Raw genomic sequence first — 22,802 nt, 5'->3', positions numbered from 1 at the left:
CAAGTTATATATATATGATATATGTGTGTGTGTGTGTGTGTGTGTGTGTGTGTATATATATATATATATATATGATATATGTGTGTGTGTGTGTGTTATGTATATATATGTTATCTACCATTTAACTCACATTGTACAAATTGTTTTTAGTTTAAAATAGGCACAATTAAGAGATAAGTATATGAACTCCCAAAATAACTTGTATTTACTTATATGTATCAGAATGTATTTTATTGTATTTAGTAGGTTATTGTCGAGGATGTAATGAAGTCTTGTTTTAACCAGAAAAATTGTGTTTCACACAAACAGATCAAAACTGACCCTGACACAACAGGAGGGTTGAGTTAGGGTGTTAATTATATTCAGAAACACTGACAGTATTGTTACTGATCACAGGAAAAGGAGCATTTAACAAATGTTTCCATCTAAATTGTACATGAGGAATTTAAAGAAAGAAAAGAAAAACAATAAAATATTACTTTCAGATCATAAGATAAATTATTTTTTTTCAGTTTTTCCTTTGTAAAACATTTTTTGTTAACATTAGTTTTGCATCAGTACTGCTGCTTTAAAACACCTTCAGCAGGACAACAGGTGTCAGCGATATAAAAGGACCAAGGCCACTCATCAGTGAGTGTGATGATGTGAGAAAACCTGTATTAAAATGAAGTGAAAGTTAAAAGTGAAAAGGCCTCACCTGAGCAGCACTACCTGGCTGTCTTATGAATAGGGCTGCAGTTAGTTTTCTGTCCAGATGAGGGCGACACATCAAACACTAAATTCCCTTCACAGGAAACATTCCCAGCATTCACAGTGGCTGTGAAGGGGCAAAACTAGAGAGAAGGAGGGGTGCGACACATGAATGACTTTAAACACATATTAAAATGCTTTATTTTAATCCAACAAATAGGATTAGAGCTCATGAGATTCAAGGATTTTTCCAGTGTTTGGACACAGGAAGCAGTGTCTCAGCCACATGGCCAGACTACCAACGACAGCTGAGACGGAAGCGGAGCCTTTGCCAACTGTCTGGCTCGTTCCCTAGTAGGCCTGCTTCCCTCAGGCCACTCACAGCCAGTGTAGGAACATGTCCAAGACTGTCAAATATCAGCACACTCATACACACACACTGTTCCAGCAGCCCCATGTATTAATCTACACACACACACACACACACACTGGGGAGACTTGAGGAGGAATACTTGATTTGCTCTTTTCATGCAGGTGGCACGGTGACTTTTCTAAGAGCTCAGACACACCCAAGTTTGCAAACACGAGGGTGAATCAATCAGTGGAGCCACTGCGACTTTATTCATAAATACCAGAGAATAAATTGCATTAGACGGCTGCTGGATTCAGCTGGAGGAGAAATAATTGAGACTGAATGTTCTATCACAACATGATAACTTACAGTCTGAAGGGTCCCTAATTAGCAGCTGGCTTTGTGGAGTCAGTAACGTTTTACCACAGAAAAACGGCATCAAAAATACATTTACAATTCACTACTCAGACATTACACGTTCTCTTCACGTAGGTACTTTTTTGTAGTGGCTTATTGTCTTTAACAATGTCTGTCAAACATGGAATAATGCAGATACATTACACAAAATGATGCTCTTTACAAGACACAAATATCCTCTTTTTAATGTAAAGGTTACAAAGGGCGCTTGAAATTTTGAAATGACTGACTCTTAAAGAGTCAACACAAGAAGATGAACATAAGGAGAAATAGCAGCGTCTGTGTCTGCGCCTGAGTACTGATAACATCTGTGTAGATAAATGGTTATTTAGGCACTAGTGGGAAGTAGAGACACAGGAATTAAGTTTTCTAAATCAAAAAACAACATGTCATTAGTACAATTTTGTAAATGATTTGCCAAATATTATGTTGAAGACACAAAACTTTAACAGTTTATTATAGAATATCATAAATAAATGAGGACATTAATGAGCAAATTATGACAGACACCAGTACTTGTAACTTATTTTATTTTTGAAATGTTTACATTATGTGGTGGAAAATCCTGCTTGCCCTCGGGTAATCCATGTTCTCCTCATCTGATGGGAACTTTTATTATAACAGATAACATCTATTCCCACTGCTGCTGCATCATCGCTACACATTAAACTAACAACCCTCCTGCAGGAGGAGTGAAATCCATACTTCCCATCTTCCCTTTCTCCTGCCTGCTTTTATCTGTGTGCGTCACTTGGCTCCGCCACCTGTTGCAAGAGGAAACCAGAGGTGCAGCTTCCGGTGAGGCCGAACACTGTCAGGTCCCCCCCCCCCCCCAACCCCCCCCCCCCCCCCCCCGCTTTCTTTTTTTTTTCTTTTTTCTTTCTCCCATGGGTGTCAGCTGGATGGACAAGAGAGTGGGCACTGCGCCACGCTGCCGCTCTCCACACTGAGCCCGGGACTCATCTCACATGAATAAATGAGCAGATAGATAGATAGATAGATAGATAGATAGACAGATTTCCATATCAGTCATTTTAAGGAGGAATCTTACAAATGTTTAGAAATGAATATTAGAAGCAGAGGTGTGTAGTCATACCGTAAGGTGCATCTCCTCCTCTCTCCTCCGCTCCATCCATTCCTTCTCCTCTCTCCTCTCCTCTCCTCTCCTCTCTCCTCCTCTCCTCTCCGCTGTGATCCGCTCTCTCCTGCAAAAATGCACAAAAAAACAGAGAAAAAAATGTGAACCGCATATGCCTCTGATTGACTGATTTCCCACCTCCTCCATTTTCCCCCCTCTCGCAGCCCTTCTGACTGCAGCACTCTTGAATAATAATCCCCTCTCCTCCTCCTCCTCCTTTCCTCTCCTCTTCTCTCTCTCTCTCTCCTCCTATTTAAAATGCCGCTCACAGGCGCGCTCCCGTGCCCGGTTTTAAGCACTCTCTCTCTCTCGCTCTTTCTTTCGCTCTCTCTGTCTCTCTCTCTCCCTCCAATCCGGCTCCGGGGACGCGCTCGGACCATGTCGCGCAAGTCAAAGCCCAACACAACCGTTTGGCAGGTAAAGCGTTTTTTTTTCTTCTCCCCAAAACACACACACACACACACACACACACACACACACTCCCCTCAATGCTTTTCCTCAGCTTTGATCTTGATCCCCTTGGAGGTTACACAGGAGGGGGAAAAAATAAAACAGGTGAGAGCCTCCTAAAAAAATATATAGGATAATTAGAAGATCACAATAAACAGCCAGAAACGCAGACAACAGATCTGTTTCAAGGTCTTAAATATTTTTTGAAATGTAATTTTATTTTCGGTGTATGTGTGTGTGTGTGAGTGAGAGAGAGAGAGAGAGAGAGAGGGAGAGAGAGACTCCGCTCCTTCCTCTCCCTCTCCCTCTCTCTCTCTCCTCCCTCCCTCCCTCTCTCTACATCGCTGCATTCTCCTCTTTTAGTCGTGTGGGAAGCTCGGTGAATGCGGCTGCAGAAGGAGCCAGCATACTTATGCGCCTGACACGGATACTGTTCGCTCGTTCTGGAGGGGGGAAACACAAGCTCGCCTTCCACCCCTGTCACTCCCCTCCATTTTCCTCGAGCTGGATAATTTCCTTTTCTTTTTTTTTGGCTTTAAAGTCCCCCCATTTCCTCCCCAAGTTTATTTTTGAGGACACTGTCCCTGGACCGATGGGAGCGGGAGAGAAAGCGCGGAGTTTCCAGCTCCTCACTTGCACCGCAGCGGACTAAAGGCTGAATAACTGCATTATTCATTTTTACGCACCGGTTTCTGTTGTCCCGACTTGTCTCTCTTGTTTCTCTCTGTGCTTTTCTGCTTTTTTATCATCCGGGAGAGCAGCTTCGATATCGCCGAAGCCCTTCTTCTTCTTCTTCTTCTTCTTCTTTTTTTCTTACATCCAACCTTGTTTTAATTGGATGGAGACTGAAATAATCATCCCTTCTGTCGCTACCTGCGAATAAACTGATCTGTAAAGACAAAATAACTGCTTTTCTCTTTTTGTTTGTTTCTTTTTTTAAACGGGGTCAGAACATCGGATTAATGCTGACTGGATGGAAAATAATATACAGACACACAGAACCTGATGGGAGCGTTTTGGCTGCTTCTGCCCTCTGAAGCATTATCCCGGTGCGCAACTTCGCTCGAAACAAACAGTATTTATTCATTGGATCGCTGGAGGTTGCCGAGCCGAGCTGAAGCTAGACGCACACTGTTGGCCATCCTCTCCCCTCTTCCCCATTTTTTTTCTCCTCGCCTCTTGCTCCCCCAGTTTCCCCCCCTAAAAAAAAAACTCCAAGTATGACGGACTTATTTCACTGCATCACCGACCGCCTTCCGCCTTTTTTCACGCCTTGGAGTCGCCGGACGCTCCGCTAAGATCTCTAAAAGCTGTCTGCCTCTCCCTTTTCTCTTTCTCTCTCTCTCTCTCTCTCCCTCTCTCTCTCCCTCTCTCTCTCCCCTCCTCTCTCTTTTCTCCCAGTCTCTCTCTATCGCTCCTGCAACCAAATGAATGCTCTCCCATGGAGGTAGTACAACCACCTTGGGGACCGAACGACCAGAGGGGTGATTTTTCTAAGCAAGAGGAGCCTGTCAGCAAGAGACGCATCGGGTGAAATCGGAGCCTCACGCTTCTCTCCCTCCTTCCCTCCCCCCTCCTCCATCTCCACCGCATCCCCCCTCTCCCCCCCTCCCCACACACACACTCACACACCCCCCTTCCAGTTTGCTTGGCTCGGGTTGACACACAGCAGCCCTACATGGGGATATAGGGGCTGAAGGAACCTTGTTGCGCCCCTGTAACTGTCTACCTTCTACTTCAGCTGGGAGGACCGTTTGCGCAAGTCTCCATCCATGTCTCCCCGACGCTGCCCCGTGTCTCCAGAGGGAGCCGCATTCATCACCACCTCAGCTTTGGGTAAGTCTCATTTATTTAGATGTCGTCCGAGTTCCTTTAAAATGACCTGATTTTTTTTTTTTTTTAAACTGAGGAACATTTTATTTCTTCTTCTACTCGGTGCCATATGTGGAGAAAAGAAAACGCTTCTCTGTGATAAATGGGTGCCGCTCAAATCCTCTCAACATGTTAGGAATGGGCGCAATCCCAATACCTTCTCTCCCCATTGGTCTCACACTTGCTTTCCTAAATAACCTGAATGTGCTGGTGCTGCTGCTGCTGGCTTCAAATGAGACCCCCATGAAAAAGAGAGCTGCAGCCGTTTGACTTTGATTATGTTGAATATGCTGAGATGGGAAGAATATAGTCGTGCTGCTGTCTTAGACATTTTTCCGAGAAGATGCTTCACGGTTTGGATGTCAGAATAAGATGCAGAGATGCAGCATTTCTTGGCTGTGAGTAATTTCCCGAGCATATGGTACTTTTTTTCCTGCAGTACTGAATAATCTGCATCAAACATGTGTCTTGTCCTGTGATTAGGGTGAATCTCTGTGTCAAAGCTGAAGCCACTCACTGCAATGAGTCTAATAAAAAGTGCAATAATTAGAAACGTGCTTCATTACCATGGCAATTTACATATGATGTTATATACAATAAAAAATAATGAATAATACAGCTAATGTATGCCTTAATTTAAGTGCTAAAATTGATTAAATATTGGAATTGCAGTATAATCAGTATAATCAATACTGAATATGCTTTTTGATGGTTTGCTTTCTGTGTGTGTGTGTGTGTGTGTGTGTGCGTGCATGCGTGCATCTCTGGGCTTGTCTGCACATATGTGTGCTTGTGTGTGTGAATGCTTGTGCATGCACCTGTCTTTTTTTTCTCTTAAGGTTACTAAATGGTTTTCTGGGGGAGGATTTCTAACCGGCGAGATGCTGCTCGTACTCCTGCTGGCAGCCTTTTCTTCCTTCATCTCCGGCTCCCTCTCTTCCTCCCTCTCCTCCCCCTCCATGTCAGACGGACCCCCAATGGCAGACCCGTCTGCCTCGGACTTGATGGCCGAGACCTGCAGTGCCTGCTCCTGCATGTCGGTGGAAAACGTGCTGTACGTCAACTGCGAGAAGGTCACTGTCTACCGGCCCACACAGCTCATCCCGCCAGCCTCGTCCCTGTACCACCTTAACTTCCAGAACAACTTCTTAATCATACTTTACCCAAACTCGTTCCTGAACTTCACCCACGCTGTGTCACTGCAGCTGGGGAACAATAAACTGCAGAACATCGAAGGTGGAGCGTTCATGGGGATGAGCGCGTTGAAACAGTTGCACCTAAACAATAATGAGTTAAAGGTGCTGCGAGCAGACACTTTCCAAGGGATAGAAAACTTGGAATACCTTCAGGCTGACTACAATTTGATAAAGTATATTGAAAAGGGGGCATTTAATAAACTGCACAAGCTAAAAGTGCTGATCCTGAATGATAATCTCATACAGGCACTACCTGACAACATATTTCGCTTTGCCTCACTCACACACCTGGATATAAGGGGGAACAGGATCCAGAAACTTCCTTATTTGGGGGTCCTGGAGCATATAGGGCGCATTGTAGAGCTGCAGCTGGACGACAACCCCTGGAATTGTACCTGTGATTTAGCACCTCTAAAGGCGTGGCTTGAAAACATGCCCTATAATATTTTTATCGGTGAGGCCATATGTGAGACACCAAGCGACTTGTACGGGAGGCTCCTGAAAGAAACCAACAAACAGGAGCTTTGTCCCATGGGAACAGGGAGTGACTTTGATGTAAGGATGCCACCCGCACTGCCAGATAATGGGCAGTCGCCCTCCAAAATGTCCCCAACCACTGTGGCTCCCATAGCCACAAAAGCACCAAAAACCACTGACTCATCCAAGATTTACGGAAATGGTATCGTGGCTGGTTTGCCCCCTTTTGGAAGAAATAGTCAGATTGTTTCCGTTCAGACACGGACCCCTCCATTGTTTTGTCCACAGCCCTGCAGTTGTAAAGCCCACCCCTCTGACTTTGGCATTAGTGTCAGCTGTCAGGAGAGGAATATTAAAAATCTAGCAGATCTCATTCCCAAACCCCCAAACGCCAAGAAACTTCACCTGAGTGGGAATTACATCCGTGACATAAGCCCAACTGATTTCCAAGGGTTTGAGGGCTTAGATTTGCTACACCTTGGCAGCAATCAAATTGTCACAGTCCAGAAAGGTGTGTTTGCTAACCTCACTAACCTGAGGAGACTGTATTTGAATGGAAACCAGATTGAACAGTTGCACCCAGAGATGTTTTTGGGCCTCGCAAACCTCCAGTACCTATATTTGGAATACAATGCTATAAAAGAGATCTTAGCGGGCACATTTGACTCTATGCCGAACCTGCAGCTCCTGTATCTCAACAATAATGTTCTGCGGAGTCTCCCCGCCTACGTGTTTGAGGGTGTCTCTTTAGCCAGACTGAATCTGAAAAACAATCACTTCATGACCCTGCCAGTGAGCGGTGTCTTGGACCAGCTGCGGTCATTGACCCAGATAGACCTGGAAGGGAACCCATGGGAGTGCTCCTGCGATCTGGTCGCCCTCAAACTCTGGCTAGAGAAGCTAAGTGATGGAGTGGCTGCCAGAGAGGTGAAATGTGCCTCCCCTGTGCAGTTCGCCAACATTGAGCTGCGCCTCTTGAAAAATGAGATCTTGTGTCCTAAGCTTATTGCGAGGCCGCCGTTTATTCTCACTAGCGCCACCCCTGTTCTGACCTCAGTGTCGCCTGCCGGAGTTGGCAAGGCACCACCAGGAGGGCCTGTGCCTCTTTCAATTATGATCCTCAGCATCCTCGTAGTGCTCATCCTCACTGTGTTTGTGGCCTTCTGCCTTTTAGTCTTTGTTTTGAGGCGGAATAAAAAACCAGTGGGCAGACAGGAGGGGCTGGGGAATCAGGAGTGTGGCTCCATGTCACTGCAACTCCGCCGACACAGCCATAAATCCGGCAAGAAAGGTTCCATCCCGGGAGATGACCTGGGCGGTGAGACATTCATCCCCCAGACCATTGAGCACATTGGCAAGAGCCACACCTGTGGGATCGGACGCTCCTCAGACATGGACGCCGGGTTCAAGTTTGCAGATTCACAGAGGCAGAAGATCATCTTCCGTAACAGCGCAGACAAGGATAAGGACTCACTCTCCACCCTGGAGCGCAACAAACGCCTCAGCACCATTGACGAACTCGAGGAGTTCCTCCCCAACCGAGAGCCTAGCATGTTCATTCAGAACTTCCTGGACAGTAAAAGAGATTTCAACAGTATAGGGATGGGTGGGTACGAAATCCGCTACCCGGAGAAAACGCTGGATAAAAAGATGAAGAAGTCGTCACTGATAGGTGGGAACCACAGTAAGATCGTGGTGGAGCAGAGAAAAAGTGAGTATTATGAGCTGAAAGCCAAGCTCCAAGGAACGCCTGATTACCTGCAGGTGCTCGAGGAGCAGACTGCACTGAGTAAAATGTAGGGATTGTTGTGTTTGATTATGTGCATTGATTACACATAGACAAGGAAGTCAGACACACATACAGGCAGACAGACAGCCAAACACACCTGCCTTTCTCTGCCCCCCCCCCCAGCCAGGTGCACACACACACACACACACACACATCTTTCAACCCCCTCAGATCCCTTGCTTTCTGTCTTCATCTCTCTCTCTCCACACACACACACACACACTCTCCCACACAAACAGCAAAAAAAGTGCCTTCTGGAAATCCTTAATGACCAATGCAGAGATGGACAAAATGGCTCCACACTACAAAGCTATTACTAGAATCAGCGTGGATGTATTCCACAGTAAATGACCTTTTGGATTACCCATGCCACTACATGTATGAATCCCACATACATACCACAGGACACCATAAAAAAAGCAACCAGACAGTCATAGTATTTTTTGCTGCTATTGAAAGGGGTACTTACCTTCTTATTTTTTGTTGTTCTTGTTGTTCTTTTTCTCCTCCTTTTGTTTTTCCAACCAAAGGGTCTTGAAAACAGTGCTTGAGAATATACCTCGCCGTCTTCAACCCTCATTTAAAAAAAAAAAAAAAAAGAGAGAAAAAAGAAAAGAAAGGAGGCAGCATTGGTTGTTGTTCTTTTGCTCTGGAAAGGATCCAAAATCACTACTTCTGGGATGAGATTAACCGAATCAGTGACTCAACGGATGCTACTTTGCTTTTTTTTTTTTTTTTATTTGTTAATTTGCGCGGATATCTGTTTGTTCTTGGGGATGCTCTCTGGAGTCAGCCGCAGACTCTCTGCCATCCTGTCTGGATTACATACCAGTAGCAGTACACCTGCTCTTTGCCTGAAGGCTAAACGGCTCCTCTTTTCCATTCATGGGAATTGGAGGCACTGCGAAACTCTTTTGGGGAATGATTTCATGACTTGTTTTCTTTGTGTAAAGAGCCATGTTAAATATAGTGTCTTCTGAATGGAGTTGTGTTTCTCTTCAAAATTGCTACTTACAGTAACTGTATGTTTTGGGTGAAATCTAACGGCACATACACTGTCAGAGGACATTGTTTCTGAAAAACGAAAAAAGAAAAAAAAAAAACCCAAGGATGAAAAAATTACAAAGCTGCTTGCCATGTAAGCGTAACCTGGAATTTATTTTGTAAGTCTTACATTATTTGTATCTGTGGGACTGGTTTGTAAATTACAAGGAAAGACAGACATCTATACACACATGCAAACACACACACACACACATATACTGTACGACGGAGCATCATCATCATCAAGAGACTACAAACCTGAATTATCAAACAAACCGCCAATATAATTCAATCGGTGATCCACCTCCCCTTGTCAGCACTCAATTCGTAGTAAAAAATTTAACAACATAGTTAATTTATTTTTCTATGCAGGATTATTTAAAGAGTTATTGGTATTATTTAAAAAGAATAATACTCAAAGAGCGGAAAGGACTTGATAGAACGATGCATCAGAGTTAATCCAGGCTACCAGAAGTGACTGTCGAGTCGATCTGAAGGTTTTACGTTCCTCTCAGTTTGCTGAAGAACTTGACCCACTGGACGAGGGTTGTGAAATGTGATCTGTGATGTTTCCTTTTTGTTGTGTCGCACGACAAGCCGAGGCCTGATAGAGTCTGTGAAGTTTCAAGCAGTTTCCTTATTCTTATATCTCCCACAGTATCTTGTAAAAGGTTTTCTTATTAACATTATGCAACCAAAATAAATGTGCATTAAACTTGATATGGTTCTGGAATTGCTGGGATGGGAATGGAGACATTTGGAGGAGCTGGGACGGCCACAAAATCGAGGCTCTAAATTGTTAGATTTGGGAAGAATCATATCATAAAACACAGTGTGCAATATTAGTAAAAATGCTCAGTCATGATGGCTTCAAATAATTTTGTTTAATTTATTTAGTTTGAGATTATATTGTCAAGAGAGGTTCTATTTCAAAATTCTTTTATCAACTTAACTCTATCCGGTCCTTATTTAAAAAGTATTGTTAAGTTAAAATTATGAGTGTTTATTGACATTACAAATGAATAGAATGTATCTTGGAAAGTATAATAAATACAATTTTTTATCGGTCATAAATCTCCTGTATATTGGTTAATTTTCTCTTGTATAATCATGTTGAAATCAAGGTATTAAAATCAGCACCTATTTGCACTGTGTCCCCCTATTTCTTTCCATTGCCATCCTCTTAGCTTTGCTTCCAATGAAACTGCCAACTCTCCTCTTTAATTCCCACCACTTTGGGTTCCTCACAGAACAAGTTGGACTGTCTGACTGCTCAATGTTGGACAGACTACAACTAAAGTGACTGACTGCTGTACTGAAATTTGTTCATGTACAAAAACTGACTGCCCTTCAAGCGTAATATATGTTTGCTTAGTTTGTTTAGTTTGAGGAAACTGGCTGTGGAAGCACGAAAAGTGCTGTCTGTTACACTTGAGGCCATGAAACCACTTGTGCTTTTTCCACTGTGTTATAAAACCCTATCTTAAGTATTGATGTGCCCTCAGCCAACACTGGTTGTACTTTGTTTTTGAGTTTAAGTGTTAATTGAAGCAATTTCTAATGCCGAACTCAACATTTAAAGCTTGAAAACATGATTTAAACAGGGGTCTCTGCTGTTTTGTGGGTCAGATCTCCTTGTGTTGCTCTAAAACTCTCAGAAAGTCAGATTTCAAAGATGTAAGGTTACTAAAAATTGCCTGTGTAATCATACTGTCATTTCACAGTTCCTAGCATGTTCTTTTTCACCTCTGTTTCTGTTACATCCACATCCAAGCATCCCCACTTTTATCTTTCATTTCAAGTCTTTGAAGCTTTTTTGCTATTGACCTTACTGTCTTGCAGGTATCATGACTCTGTTTTTAGGCACCTATCAAACATTCATGTCCATTTTAGGGTTAAAAATTCAGGTTTTCTCTTTCTGTGTTAATCCAACCTATGGGGCTTTTGGGAAACCAAGTAGCAGAAAATATGACTCATCCGGACGCCAGAGAATCGTCCTCATTAATTATTCATACCATCGGCAGTTATGAACTAAAAAAGGCATGCGTGTGTGTGGGTGTGGGGCGGAGGGGCACGGGTGGGGTATGAATCTGATATGTCCACCCCCTCCAAACTCTCCTTCTCTCTTCCCCATCTTTCCTCCCTCTTCTGTCACATTCCCAATCATACCACTCTGTAATAGAGCAGAAACATCATTTGGATACTTAAAAAAAAAAAGACTCAATTTGGCTGGAAAAGCATCTTTTCAGTCCAACATTTTACTGCAGTGACTTGGCTCCTGAGCAGGGTTCTGTTCCTGGAAGCTCCAGGGGTCCTTCAGGGGCTGCCATGGCATCCCTAGAAAACGGAGAAATAGTTGACTTTCACTATAGCTTCACTCACTAGACATTAGTGCAATGAAAAATACACAAAGAGCCTGATGGTCGTGTATTTTTTTTTCCCTCCCTCTCCTCTCTGCTGTTATCATCCCACCTGCTGTAGAGACAGTTATGCAATTCTGTGCTGAATCCTAAATGTAAAAATCACCTCTGCTGTGTTACTTTTATCTGATGGGGTTGCTGGGTGAATTGTGTCTTTCTTTGGGTGGAAGTTGGGGGGGACACTTTGGAAAGACCTCTTTGTAATGCTTTAAGTATGGAGTTGGCCACTAGGGGTGCTGTGAGCTAAGAACACAGCACAGAGGGTGAAATGGTGAGAGAGGACTGCAGGAGGATCCTTCTTGTTTCAAGGCCTTAGAATTAATGAAACATATATTTTTCTTTATTTTCTGTCAAAATCATATTTGTTTTATTGATTTAACTTTGTCTTTTTTTCTGGAAATTTAAAGTACATTCCAGAGGCTACATAACAGACTTTTGATGGTGGTGATGATGATGATGATGATAATGCTGATGATGATGATGATTTCCAGGAACAAGTCATAAGAATAAATGCAAATACTTGGTCAAGGTCTACTTGAAAAACAACATAAATAACATACAACAGTAGGTACTCACTGACAAGTGGTCAAATTTAGAAATAAAAGATTTTCCCTCCCTTCCCCCAGAAATGTCCCTCTATAATGTAAAACAATGGTTAAAAATACTTGATTGATGATTGACAAACAGATTTTTATCAACATCTACACTATAGTCACTATACAGGAGCCTAGGAGCCAAAAATTCCAACAGTAATTTACAGATTTTGTGAACTGCCTGTTATTCACAGTATGAGAAACATTTTTTATATCTAGTTCTGTCTTGAGTTACAAATATCTGAACACTGAGCAAATCTTTAACTTCATAAGCTGCAGCCTTTTCATTGTTTAGTAAATTGATATGTAAATGCACAGTTTTTTTAATGTCTCCTGTGGAAGTCTTGAATCTCAAACTGTACCAAAAACACTTGAATGCAGCAAGAAAGTTCAGTAAAAACGTAAATTAGAATCATTCTAGTTGATTTTTGAAATTGAAGATAGAATTGTGGGAAATGGTTTTTACCTGAGGTTTAATTTCTGTGGAAAATGTGCAGGTTTATTTTATGGAGACGCATCCTCTTGTTGGGAGAACAAGTTGATCTGTCACCACAGTGTGCAGTCTCATGTACCTCTGTCTTTTCATCTCTGTCTCTACATCTTTACATTTTGTTTTACTGCATCTCATCTCTTCTCAGACAGTTTCCTCCTCTTCATCTTCAACTTCCTTCCTCCCTCCTTTAATGTCAGGTCCACCCTGTGCCATGAGTTTTTCTCATTAAAAACAACAAGAACGATGTATTCACGAGGTGTCTCTGTAGCAGAAGTGTATGTATCTTGTGCAACTGAACAGAGAAATGAAGCTAAATTTGTGTCTTCAGTGCAGCAGTCAGTGCATTTTAAAGAATACTTCTGAACAAAAGTTGGGAAAGAAGGAACCAAGTTTCAACAATATACTCTATAAACATCAATGTCCTTTTTAACAGATGTCATTTTTAATTTTGTCACTTGAAATATACATTCATTGAGCACTTTATAAGGAACACCGAACTAATACTAGTAGTAGTAGCAGGTAGTTCCTCCCTTTGCTCTCAAGCAGTCTCAGTTCTTCATGTCAGAGGAAAGTGTCCAACATCTTGTTGAATCCCTGAGATTCTGCTCCATGTTGTCATTGACTGCATCAAATCATTTCTGTAGATTTCTCAGCTGCACATTCATGCTACCAATCTCCTGTTCTACCACATCCCAAAGGTGTTCTACTGGATTCAGACTGAAGTTCACTGAACTTATTGTCATGTTCATGAAACCAGTTTGAGACTTTTGCTTTGTGACATGGAACATGCTGGAAGTAGCCATCAGAAGATGGTTAACTGTGGCAGTAAACTGATGCTCATGGTCAGCAACAACGCAGATAGACCGCGGCATTAAATCCATGACTGACTGGTAACAAGGCACCAAAGTGTATTCCCCACACCATTACACCACCATCAGCAGCCTGGACAGTTTGAATCCATGGACCCAAACTGTCCAGAGATGCCTGTTACAAGAAATAATCATACTGATTCATGCTGTTGATGCTAAATTCTGACCCTATCATCTGAAATACAGATTCATCAGACCACACTGTGTTTCCAGTCTTCAATCATCCATTGTTGTTGAGCCTATGTCCACCGCCGCCTCAGGTTTCTGTTCTTGGGTGACAGGAAGTGGAACCTGACGTGGTCTTCTGCTGTTGTAGTCCATCCACCTCAAGGTGTTGTTCACTCCGAGATGTTTTTCTGCTCCCCACAGTTAAGAGTAAAGAGTAGTTATCTCCAACCAGTCTGACTATTCTCCTCTGACCTCTCACATCAACAAGAAGTTTCTGTTGGACATTTTTTTTTTGTTTTGGGCTTCTGAGTAAAAGCTCTAGAGACTGTTGTGAGTGAAAATCTCAGGAGATCAGCAGTTTCAGAAAAACTAAAACCAGCCTGTCTGACACCAACAATCACGCCATGATCATAGTTACTGAAATCACATTTTTTCTGATTCTGTATTTGATGTGAACATTAACTGAAGCTCCTGACCTGTATCTACAGGATTTTATACACTGCAATGCTGTCACATGATTGGAACTGCATGAGCAAACAGGTGTACAGGTGTTCCTAATAATGATGAAAAACAGTCTGATGATGTCATAGTGATGTCACCAGGGTTATCTCAGATTTGACTTGAGACTAAAGGGCATTGAGATAGAAAGACATGGACATCGGAGTCCAATAAAAGACGCTCACAAGCTGCTAAGAGATTTTAATATAGAAATGAATAAAAACCACTAAATGCATAGAGCAGCATAAAAAAATACAAATTCAATGCAAATTTCTAAAACACAACTGCATGGTTTGCAAAATGCTAAGTTGTATTGTAAATAATAGGTAAGTCATGTGTAGTGAATGGGCTAAAACATGCAAAACCACGCATACGGTTCTTCAAAATTAAAGTGTGGGCTTGAACAAGGCTTTGCTGCAGAACATACATTTGTAATACTGGTCCTCATGGTGGATCTTAAAGGAACAGTTTTGTCACTGTCATGCATCATCAGCACATCATGCCTCATGCTAAAATCCCATACACGCACACGTGTTTCATGACAAACCATTCATGCTTAAATTTTCCTAATTTTTGTGGTATTCGCTTTAATTATGCTGTTATGTTTTTTTCTTTGTTTGACAACTTATTAAGCAGGGTGGCCACATTTGTAGCAGTGGTGGCCAGTGTCTGCTGAATGCCAACAATGTGCTCAGGAATGGTGCCGGCGCATTTTTGGCATCCACCACGGTCAGGCGGCCATTTAAGGAGGGATGAAAGGGGATGGCATCTCCCCGGTTACCACAAATTACTCAATGCATCCCCAATGAGAGGGAGACAATGCCTCACCTCTCCACCAGCTGCCTCATTAAATGTGGACAAATCCACCAGTGCTGCTTTGTTGTAGCTACTTGGCTGCCATTTTCACACCATTTAGTGACACATATGAAAGCTGACAACAGGAAATCCACTGCCACCTGTCTGTTGAGGGCATCACACCCCCGGAGCGTCAACTTTTGTTTGATTTGGATAATTCAGTGTGTGCCTGACTATTTTTTATAAAGAAAGACTTGTGTTTGTTTCATCAGCCCCTACGGTCATGAAACTTAAGCAACCCTGTGCAAACTTTCAACACTGGCACGACATCTTTTCACAAGACACTGACAAAGCCTGATGTGTTAAATGATGTGTTTTTCTGGCTTTAATTTAAGGCACACACACACACACACACACATTAAAGACCAGCAGTGGAATCTCACAGCCCCTCCAGGGTCTATTTGGCCTCCATGTCCACTCCATTAAATTAATTTCATTGCTCATTCAAATTCTGTCCTTTGAATACAACTTTTTTTCTCACTAGCTTGGTCTAAAAAGGATAATGAGTTCCTGACCAAAATGAGATATCTTCCTCCTAAAAAAACTGACACCTGCTCTCACAAAATAATTGAGCGAACTAAAGTAAAACTCTCTATTCAAGATACAATTATTACCTGTCTCTGAGGTGAACACATACAGTTTTATACTTTGTATCTTGCTTTGAGCTGGAAACATAAGGGATCACTTTTATTCTGAAAACCCTGTCTTGTATTATGCTGTCAATGTTAGACGCAATGTGCATATTATTTTTTTTTGTAAAACATGAAATATGGGTATTGATGGTCATGGTCATAGTGAAAAAGACTGTTGATGATTGATGATGATTGTATGGATTTAACCATATTATACATTTTTTTTTTTAATTTTAATTTTATGAGTTTAAATTTGAACCTTTTACAACTTACATGCCATGAGTGATTCACTCCCTGTCCCCCACCTCCAGTGCTTCATCTGCTGTCAAAATTTGTATTATTATTTTTTTTTTTACCCTGTTATGATTCCTATTGGTGTACACATCACTCCAAGGTGGTTAGCCTTAGTGCTAACCTTGTAGTCACACCACAAGAATTCGCTATTTGCTACATTAGGTATTTGTAGCAATTTGTATTACCAAGCGAAAGCAGATACAAACAAGTCTTGAATGTGAATGGGAAAGTGGTCTCAGACATTTAACCCCCACTGTATGTAGTACTGAATTAGCCTTACTTTTATTTACACACTGTTCTTGTTTGCATAGTCCTCAATGTCCAATTTTATGCTAAGCAAACGTGGAAATAGTTGTAACAATTCTACATGGGTTTTGTGTTTGAGAGGAGGTAATGGTCAAATGCTTTTTTTATTTATCTTATGAGGTGGTCTAACTACTCCATGCAGTACAATTTAGAGTAGCTAATAGTTTAGCTAACAAGCTTTCACATATTAGATATGTTCACGTGTTCTGCAAAACCCTTTCCTGCATAGTATTTAACAACTACTGCCTTCAGGAAAATGTAGTAGATCTCACTAGATGGAGATACTCAAGAAAAGTACTATTAAGTCAAAAATTATACCTGGGAAAAGTAATTGCACTTAGCTACTTTATACGGAAGAAGCTCTAAATTATAGTCATTTTGAATAATCACATTTCAGCAGCCAGAGAACTCGAAAGTCATGAAAACCCGTTACAATTTGAGAGTTGAGCCTTGAAAATTATTGTTAAACCAGTTCATGTTTGCTTGGTAGAAGCTGCATATGTAAGGTATCTGAGCCCAGGCTGTGATTAATGTGCTGCTGTTTCCTTTGGGTGCAAACCTACACCTGTTTCTATTTTATTACATTGATCTATGAGAGATCAATGCAGGCAAGGGAACAATTGCAGACAAGTAGAGAAGACATGCTTACACCTTTGGGACTGGCCTGAGAGGTTGTTGCTTGTTTGTGTGTATACGTGTGCGTGAATGTCTTCTGTTGCTGACATCCCATGGGAACACATCAGAGGCCTTCCTTTAGCTCCTTTTTTTGCGCTAATCGATAGCTTATATTTTTACCATGAAACCTGAACCTCCAAGAAAATGCAACTAAGAAATATTTCTCTTAAAATAATATATGAAGTGGAATAAAAGTGGTCATATAATTGCTGCACAGCAGATGTCCTTTTCGCTGCTTACTAACAAAGTAAGGATCGACCCTGTAGCCGGCTCATGAAAGAGTTTCTATTTGTTCTGACCCACTCAATGCCTCATGGCTGTTTTCTGGAAATAAACGATACCCATGATCTCCAAAAAAGAAAAGAAAATGTATTACAGAACTTTATGATTGAGAGGTGATCTCGAAGGACAAGCAACTTTTAGGATACCACCTTACTTAAAACAGTCTGTGGTTACAGCCGCAATCATCCTTCTTACTTTCTCCCTTCCTGCCAATCCGTCTAGTTTGCCTGTCTTTCCATCCATTCATTGTCTCGTTTCCCTGTCTCTTCTCTTTGCTGTACCTGAGCTGAATTATGATCCATCGTCTTCCCTGATACATTGTGATTGATTGGGCTTTCCAGCTAACTAATGAATTGGCCCCTCAAGGACATGTAGCAGGCCAGCTTTGGTAATAATGTGGACTCTGCTGAAGGCAGCTCAAAGACTCCTGACACCACAGATTTAGCGCTTACAGTGTTTATTTGGATTTGGCTTTAGCAGGGCGGTTTGTTGGGGTTTCATGTTTAAGTAGCTACCAATTGCATTTCTAATAGGTTTATGCATAGTGTCTCATAGTGACAGGCTGTAGGTAAACTATTATCTTTTTTATGATGATATGGCAAATGAAAAATATATACATATATATTAATGCACAGGTCATGACACAGCATTTTCTCACAGAAGCATTAAGCAGAACGTGTTAGGAGACAGTCACTTAAAAAATTGATTTAGTTTCCCCTTCTTAAAATGGTAAAATGGTTGATGTACTGTGTGTGTCTATAATTTATAGGAGCTATTTGTAAGTTTTGCTATTGCTACATAGCCAGCATTAGCATTACCAGCTGTTTACTTACCAGTGTGGAAGAAATGCTAGGAGTTCAGCATCAAAATCCCATCATTTACTCACTAGGAGCTGTCTCTGGCAGTTGAAAGCAACGCCAATGTTAAATCTAGCTTTGCTTCTATTTCTATCACTGATTCTCTTCTACTGAAGTTAGCTTGCTAACCAGCTAGCCACTGCCCGGCCAGCCCGTTTCATCAGAGTCACTGTAGCATCTATCTGCAGTCTGCTCAGAATATGTTTTGTAAGCCCATGTAAATATAATGATGGCTGAAGCTCTTGGCAAGACTAGTAACGTCGCTGGCATTAACAGCTGTTAATGCTAACATTGGCTATGTAGCACTAGCAAAACTTACAAATGGCTGCTTTAAAGGTGCTCTAATCAATATTGTCATGTTCACAATGTATGGAAGGATGATGTGCAACGTGAAACATGTCTCTAAGAGTGATGAAGCCGCAGAGAAGTATCAGCCAAGTCTTCACCGTCACGCAGCTCCACAGAGATTTTTAGCATCTTTCAGCTCATTATCATACTGTTCTGATTCAGTCTCATGGCTCTGTGCGACAGGCAGCTGTTACTAGCAAAACAGTCTCTGATAAACCAGTCGTATGCTATTCAGGTCTTTGGATTGAGCTCTTTTAATTTAAGTAACTGACAACTGGTGAAATGTGAACCTAGATAAGCGGTTCAAAAGGATTCAATGCACTCAGGTGTCAGCCACGGGTTTGGCTCCTAATGAAGATACTTTTTAATCCTCTGTGAACACAAAGTTTGCATAAGTACATGGTCAATATTTATATTGCAGGTTCTTGTATGTGCATGCATAATGTATGCATTCACATATGTGATAACAAGATCATGATTTTCCACTATCTGAACCAGCTCCTGCCAGTCTTCAGTGATTGTGCAGCAATGAAATTAACAAAAAAGAATTAACAAAAAATAACGTCTTCATCTTCATATTTTTTGCCTTTGATGCAGTCCCCTTTGTCAGACTCAAGTGATGGGACAAACCACCAAGAGATCAATGCAGCTTTACATGACTTAAAACGTAAGAGAATTTCAGCCTCTTTCAAATCATGCCAGTGTAGGATTTTGCTTTCCTGACCGGGCTATTTTCTCCTGCACTGCTTTGGTACATCAAAAATATTTTATGCATTCATCATCTGCTTCTATGTGTTTATCTCATTTCAGAGGCACAAACTGAATCAGCACCTGCTGCGATGGCTGGCCATGCAGACAAGTGTGTGGGTATAAAAAAATATTGTGAGCACTGGATGTATTTCGGCCATTTTAATGGAACTTTTTCTGTGTTGATGGAGGAAACTCAAACACATTTGGATGCCTGAAATTGCTGAAAATGAAAGGCACATTTGTATTTCATTATAATATTTTATTTTTTCTTCATTTTGTGTCGAACAAAATAATGTGAGGATGGTTAATACCTACTGAAGCATCTGGGAGTATTTAAACTGTATGAATTCTGCCATTTAAATTTGTGATATATTAAAGTGATGTGAATCTTTTTCCCATATATGTTATTGAGTATTGGTGACACATTTTTTAATGGATCTGTGCTGTTTGCTGTCGAGCAGATGGAGACAAGTCAAGATGAATATCATTGTCAACATGCATCTTGTTTAAAGTCAGAGGTCAATCTGTCAGCGTCAGTGTGCTTCAGTTCCTCTGATGACAGATAGTGAGGAGGCATGTTTGTCATTGAAAATCTGCAGCAACTTCAACATTTGTTTCTGCTCTCTGTCTATTCCATCACTGTTTGGTTTTCATATTCAGAATGTCACATTAATAACGCCAAGGGTGATGGTACTGATTTCTGCAGTGAAAATGTGGCCAACAAACCTCGTTTGGGACTGGAGCAACAGCACAACCACAACTTCACCATCTGCATTTGTTTGTCTGATCATAAATATTTATGTGTATTTGTTTTCTGACTTAGCAGACTGCTCTGCACGAATTTGAAGAACATTTGACCCCCAACACCTGTGGTATAACACAGACAGCAGGATTCACAGACACCGCACACGAAAAGTTGTTTTTATTTTACAGATTTAAATGTATATCCATGGAATATAATTAAAAAAAAAAAAAAAACTTTTTTCCCTTTATTTCTGAAATACCAGTTTTTATGTTTTATGGTGCATGTTCCCAAACAATTGTGCAAATTACCACCAATCATACACTCAGTGAAACTAAGGCACACTATTACATGCACCTAGCGTCCACACCTAAAGCACCTAAAGACTTTTGGAAACGCCACTAGCCCCGTTTTAGTTTGAAAACTGAAAAATGATGCGGACAACCACGATTTCTGCCTGATTGGGTGTTACTAGCCTCAACCACCAGTGGTGAATGCAACATGGTTAAAGAATTACAAGCATTACTGACCTTGTTGTCTTTGTCAGCAGCTGTTGTTCAGTTAAATTCTGCATTTAAAGTTACGCCTGCTTTTGCTGTTCTCGTTCGCTTTAAAACAACGTCTTAAAACAGAAACAATCTCTATCAAGATGAGAGTTTTAGCTCCATATCAGAAAATAATCTCCGTCCATGCTAATACATCTGAAAATGCATATCACATGACCATTCACGTACACTGGGTAGCCGCGAGCTGGTGTAAACAGGAAGCAGATTGTCCACTCTGCAGTTGATTAGGTGCAGAAAATACTGCCAATGAGAAACAGCAAAGGCAGTTGTAGCGTTAAAATGCAGCATGCTAGCAAGACAACATCAGTAATGCTTGTATTTCCTCATCCATCCACTGGTAGTCATGACTGATAAAACCCAATCAGGAAGCGATCGTGGGTGTGAACGACATCGTCTCAAAGGTCTCCGTTTCTGTCCGTCCAGACTAAAACGCAACCCCCAAGTTTTCAAACTAAAACTGGGTCAGCAGCATCTCCAAAGTCTCCATTTCAGGGACATGAAAACTCCAGAGTAGTGCGGATGGCAGGTGTAAAAGTAGCAAAAGTGATGCATTTTAACAAACTACAACATATTAGTGTGGATACAGCCTGACTTCAAAGTCAGGATGCCTCAGCTGGGAGCAAACAGATCAGGCCGCAGGCTTCTGTTGTTTATTCGGCTACATCTTCAGGATGATGTTGAGTGAGGCTTTCATAGAACACAGTTTGCCTTTTCAACCAATTCAAGATGTGTATTGCATTGTGATGCATTGTGCAGCTGTCACCAGTTGAACCAATTCTAAAATATAGATACAATATGAACAGCTTGCTCCTTAGCTGCCAATAGAAGTGTAATGAACTGTATGATGTTCAGTCTTCAATATGCTTTAATCCACTGAGATCATCTAATCAGGTAATGTTTTGTGTGTGTGTGTGTGTGTGTGTGTGTGTGTGTGTGTTTGTGTGTATCTATGTATGTATGAATACTGGCCTCTGTAGCATCCAAGCCAAGGAAAAAAAAGGTGAAATAAGACCAATGTGTGTGTGTGTATGTGTGTGAGATTGCAGTGTTTCCTTACCTGCAGTGCTTTCATGCTCTCATGTTACCAGTTCTTTATCTCCTATCTGTCTTCCTCTTTCTCTCCAACACCTCCTCTCTTCTCTCTCCCTCTCTCTCCCTCGCTCTCTCTCTGGCGTGCCAAGCCAGCCGGTGTTGACGATGCACTCGCTGTTGAAAGAGAACGAGTGTGTGTGTTTGCGTGTGTGTGCGCTGTTGACTGAGCTGAGAGATTTAATTGACACCCACAGAGAGAATTATACAAGCTTCCAAATGCTCTCTCTCTCTCTCTCTCACTGCGTATGTGTTTTTCTGCATCTACGTGTGTGTGTGTGTGTGTGTGTGTGTGTATGTGTGTGTACACTCATTCCCAACCACGACTGTTGTGCGCATGTGAACAGGGTCTCTAGTGTGCGTGGAGATTGTTTTTCTCTGTGTGTTCTAGAGGCAGGTCACATTAATGTTTCGTCTCCTCACTTCTTTTCTTCGCTGCTGCCTTTTTTCTCTTTTTTTCACTCTTTCCTTCCATCTTTGATTCCTCATACGCTTTCTCTCATTCCCTTTTTAGTTGTAGTTTGTCCTCTGTATTGTCTTTTTTACAACATGCTGCAATACAAACTCAGGGAATTATTACAACAAGCTGTTATCTCCCTGTTATCTTCCTCTGTGGTCGGATGTGCATCTGTGTTCAGTGTATTGTGTATTGTACTCTTGTGAGGGTCTTCCATCAGTTGTGGTTGTTGTCTAACCTTGTACCAGTTGTGGAAGAATGAGGGTCCTCCTTGTAAGTAAAAGAAACAAAAAGACAACATGAAAACACGTCATTGCAAGTAAAAGTCCTGCTTTCAAATTTTTATTTAAAGCACCTTTAGTCAATACTTTTACACTTATAAAAGAACAAATGACTGTGTATCATATGAAAGATGTTTCACATAGTGACAAAATCCACAGAAAATCTATCATCCAACTCTTCAGTTCCTCTCAGATCTATTAA

The 22,802-nt window shown here is 41.5% G+C and overlaps 1 protein-coding gene and 1 long non-coding RNA gene across 4 annotated transcripts; one reads left to right on the top strand and one right to left on the bottom strand.

The window, feature by feature from the left end:
- Positions 1 to 1,972: 1,972 nt before the first annotated feature.
- LOC139605938 (uncharacterized) lies at positions 1,973 to 3,871 on the bottom strand. The gene is made up of 3 exons (XR_011684503.1): positions 3,734 to 3,871; positions 2,556 to 2,664; positions 1,973 to 2,223 (listed from the first exon to the last, which is right to left on the bottom strand). It is a non-coding gene; the product is annotated as an uncharacterized lncRNA (long non-coding RNA).
- slitrk4 (SLIT and NTRK-like family, member 4) lies at positions 3,398 to 21,683 on the top strand. 3 transcript variants are annotated; one of them, XM_071457842.1, is made up of 3 exons: positions 3,398 to 4,883; positions 5,759 to 8,303; positions 19,526 to 21,683. In XM_071457842.1, exons 2-3 carry the CDS (start codon positions 5,801 to 5,803, stop codon positions 19,678 to 19,680), a joined length of 2,658 nt encoding a protein of 885 aa, XP_071313943.1. In that variant the 5' UTR covers positions 3,398 to 4,883; positions 5,759 to 5,800; the 3' UTR covers positions 19,681 to 21,683. The 3 variants fall into 3 exon arrangements, with proteins under 3 accessions (XP_071313943.1, XP_071313945.1, XP_071313944.1); XM_071457844.1 differs by lacking the exon at positions 19,526 to 21,683 and adding an exon at positions 8,912 to 10,574; XM_071457843.1 differs by lacking the exon at positions 19,526 to 21,683 and having other exon boundaries at positions 5,759 to 10,574.
- The last annotated feature ends 1,119 nt before the right edge of the window (positions 21,684 to 22,802 follow it).

Source organism: Trachinotus anak, unplaced genomic scaffold (assembly GCF_046630095.1).
Source record: "Trachinotus anak isolate AG129_WGS33_773 ecotype Australia unplaced genomic scaffold, CSIRO_AGI_Tana_v1 ptg000021l, whole genome shotgun sequence".
NCBI lineage: Eukaryota > Metazoa > Chordata > Actinopteri > Carangiformes > Carangidae > Trachinotus > Trachinotus anak.
Note: the sequence above shows the minus strand (reverse complement) of the source record. Positions and strands in the feature narration are given on the sequence as shown.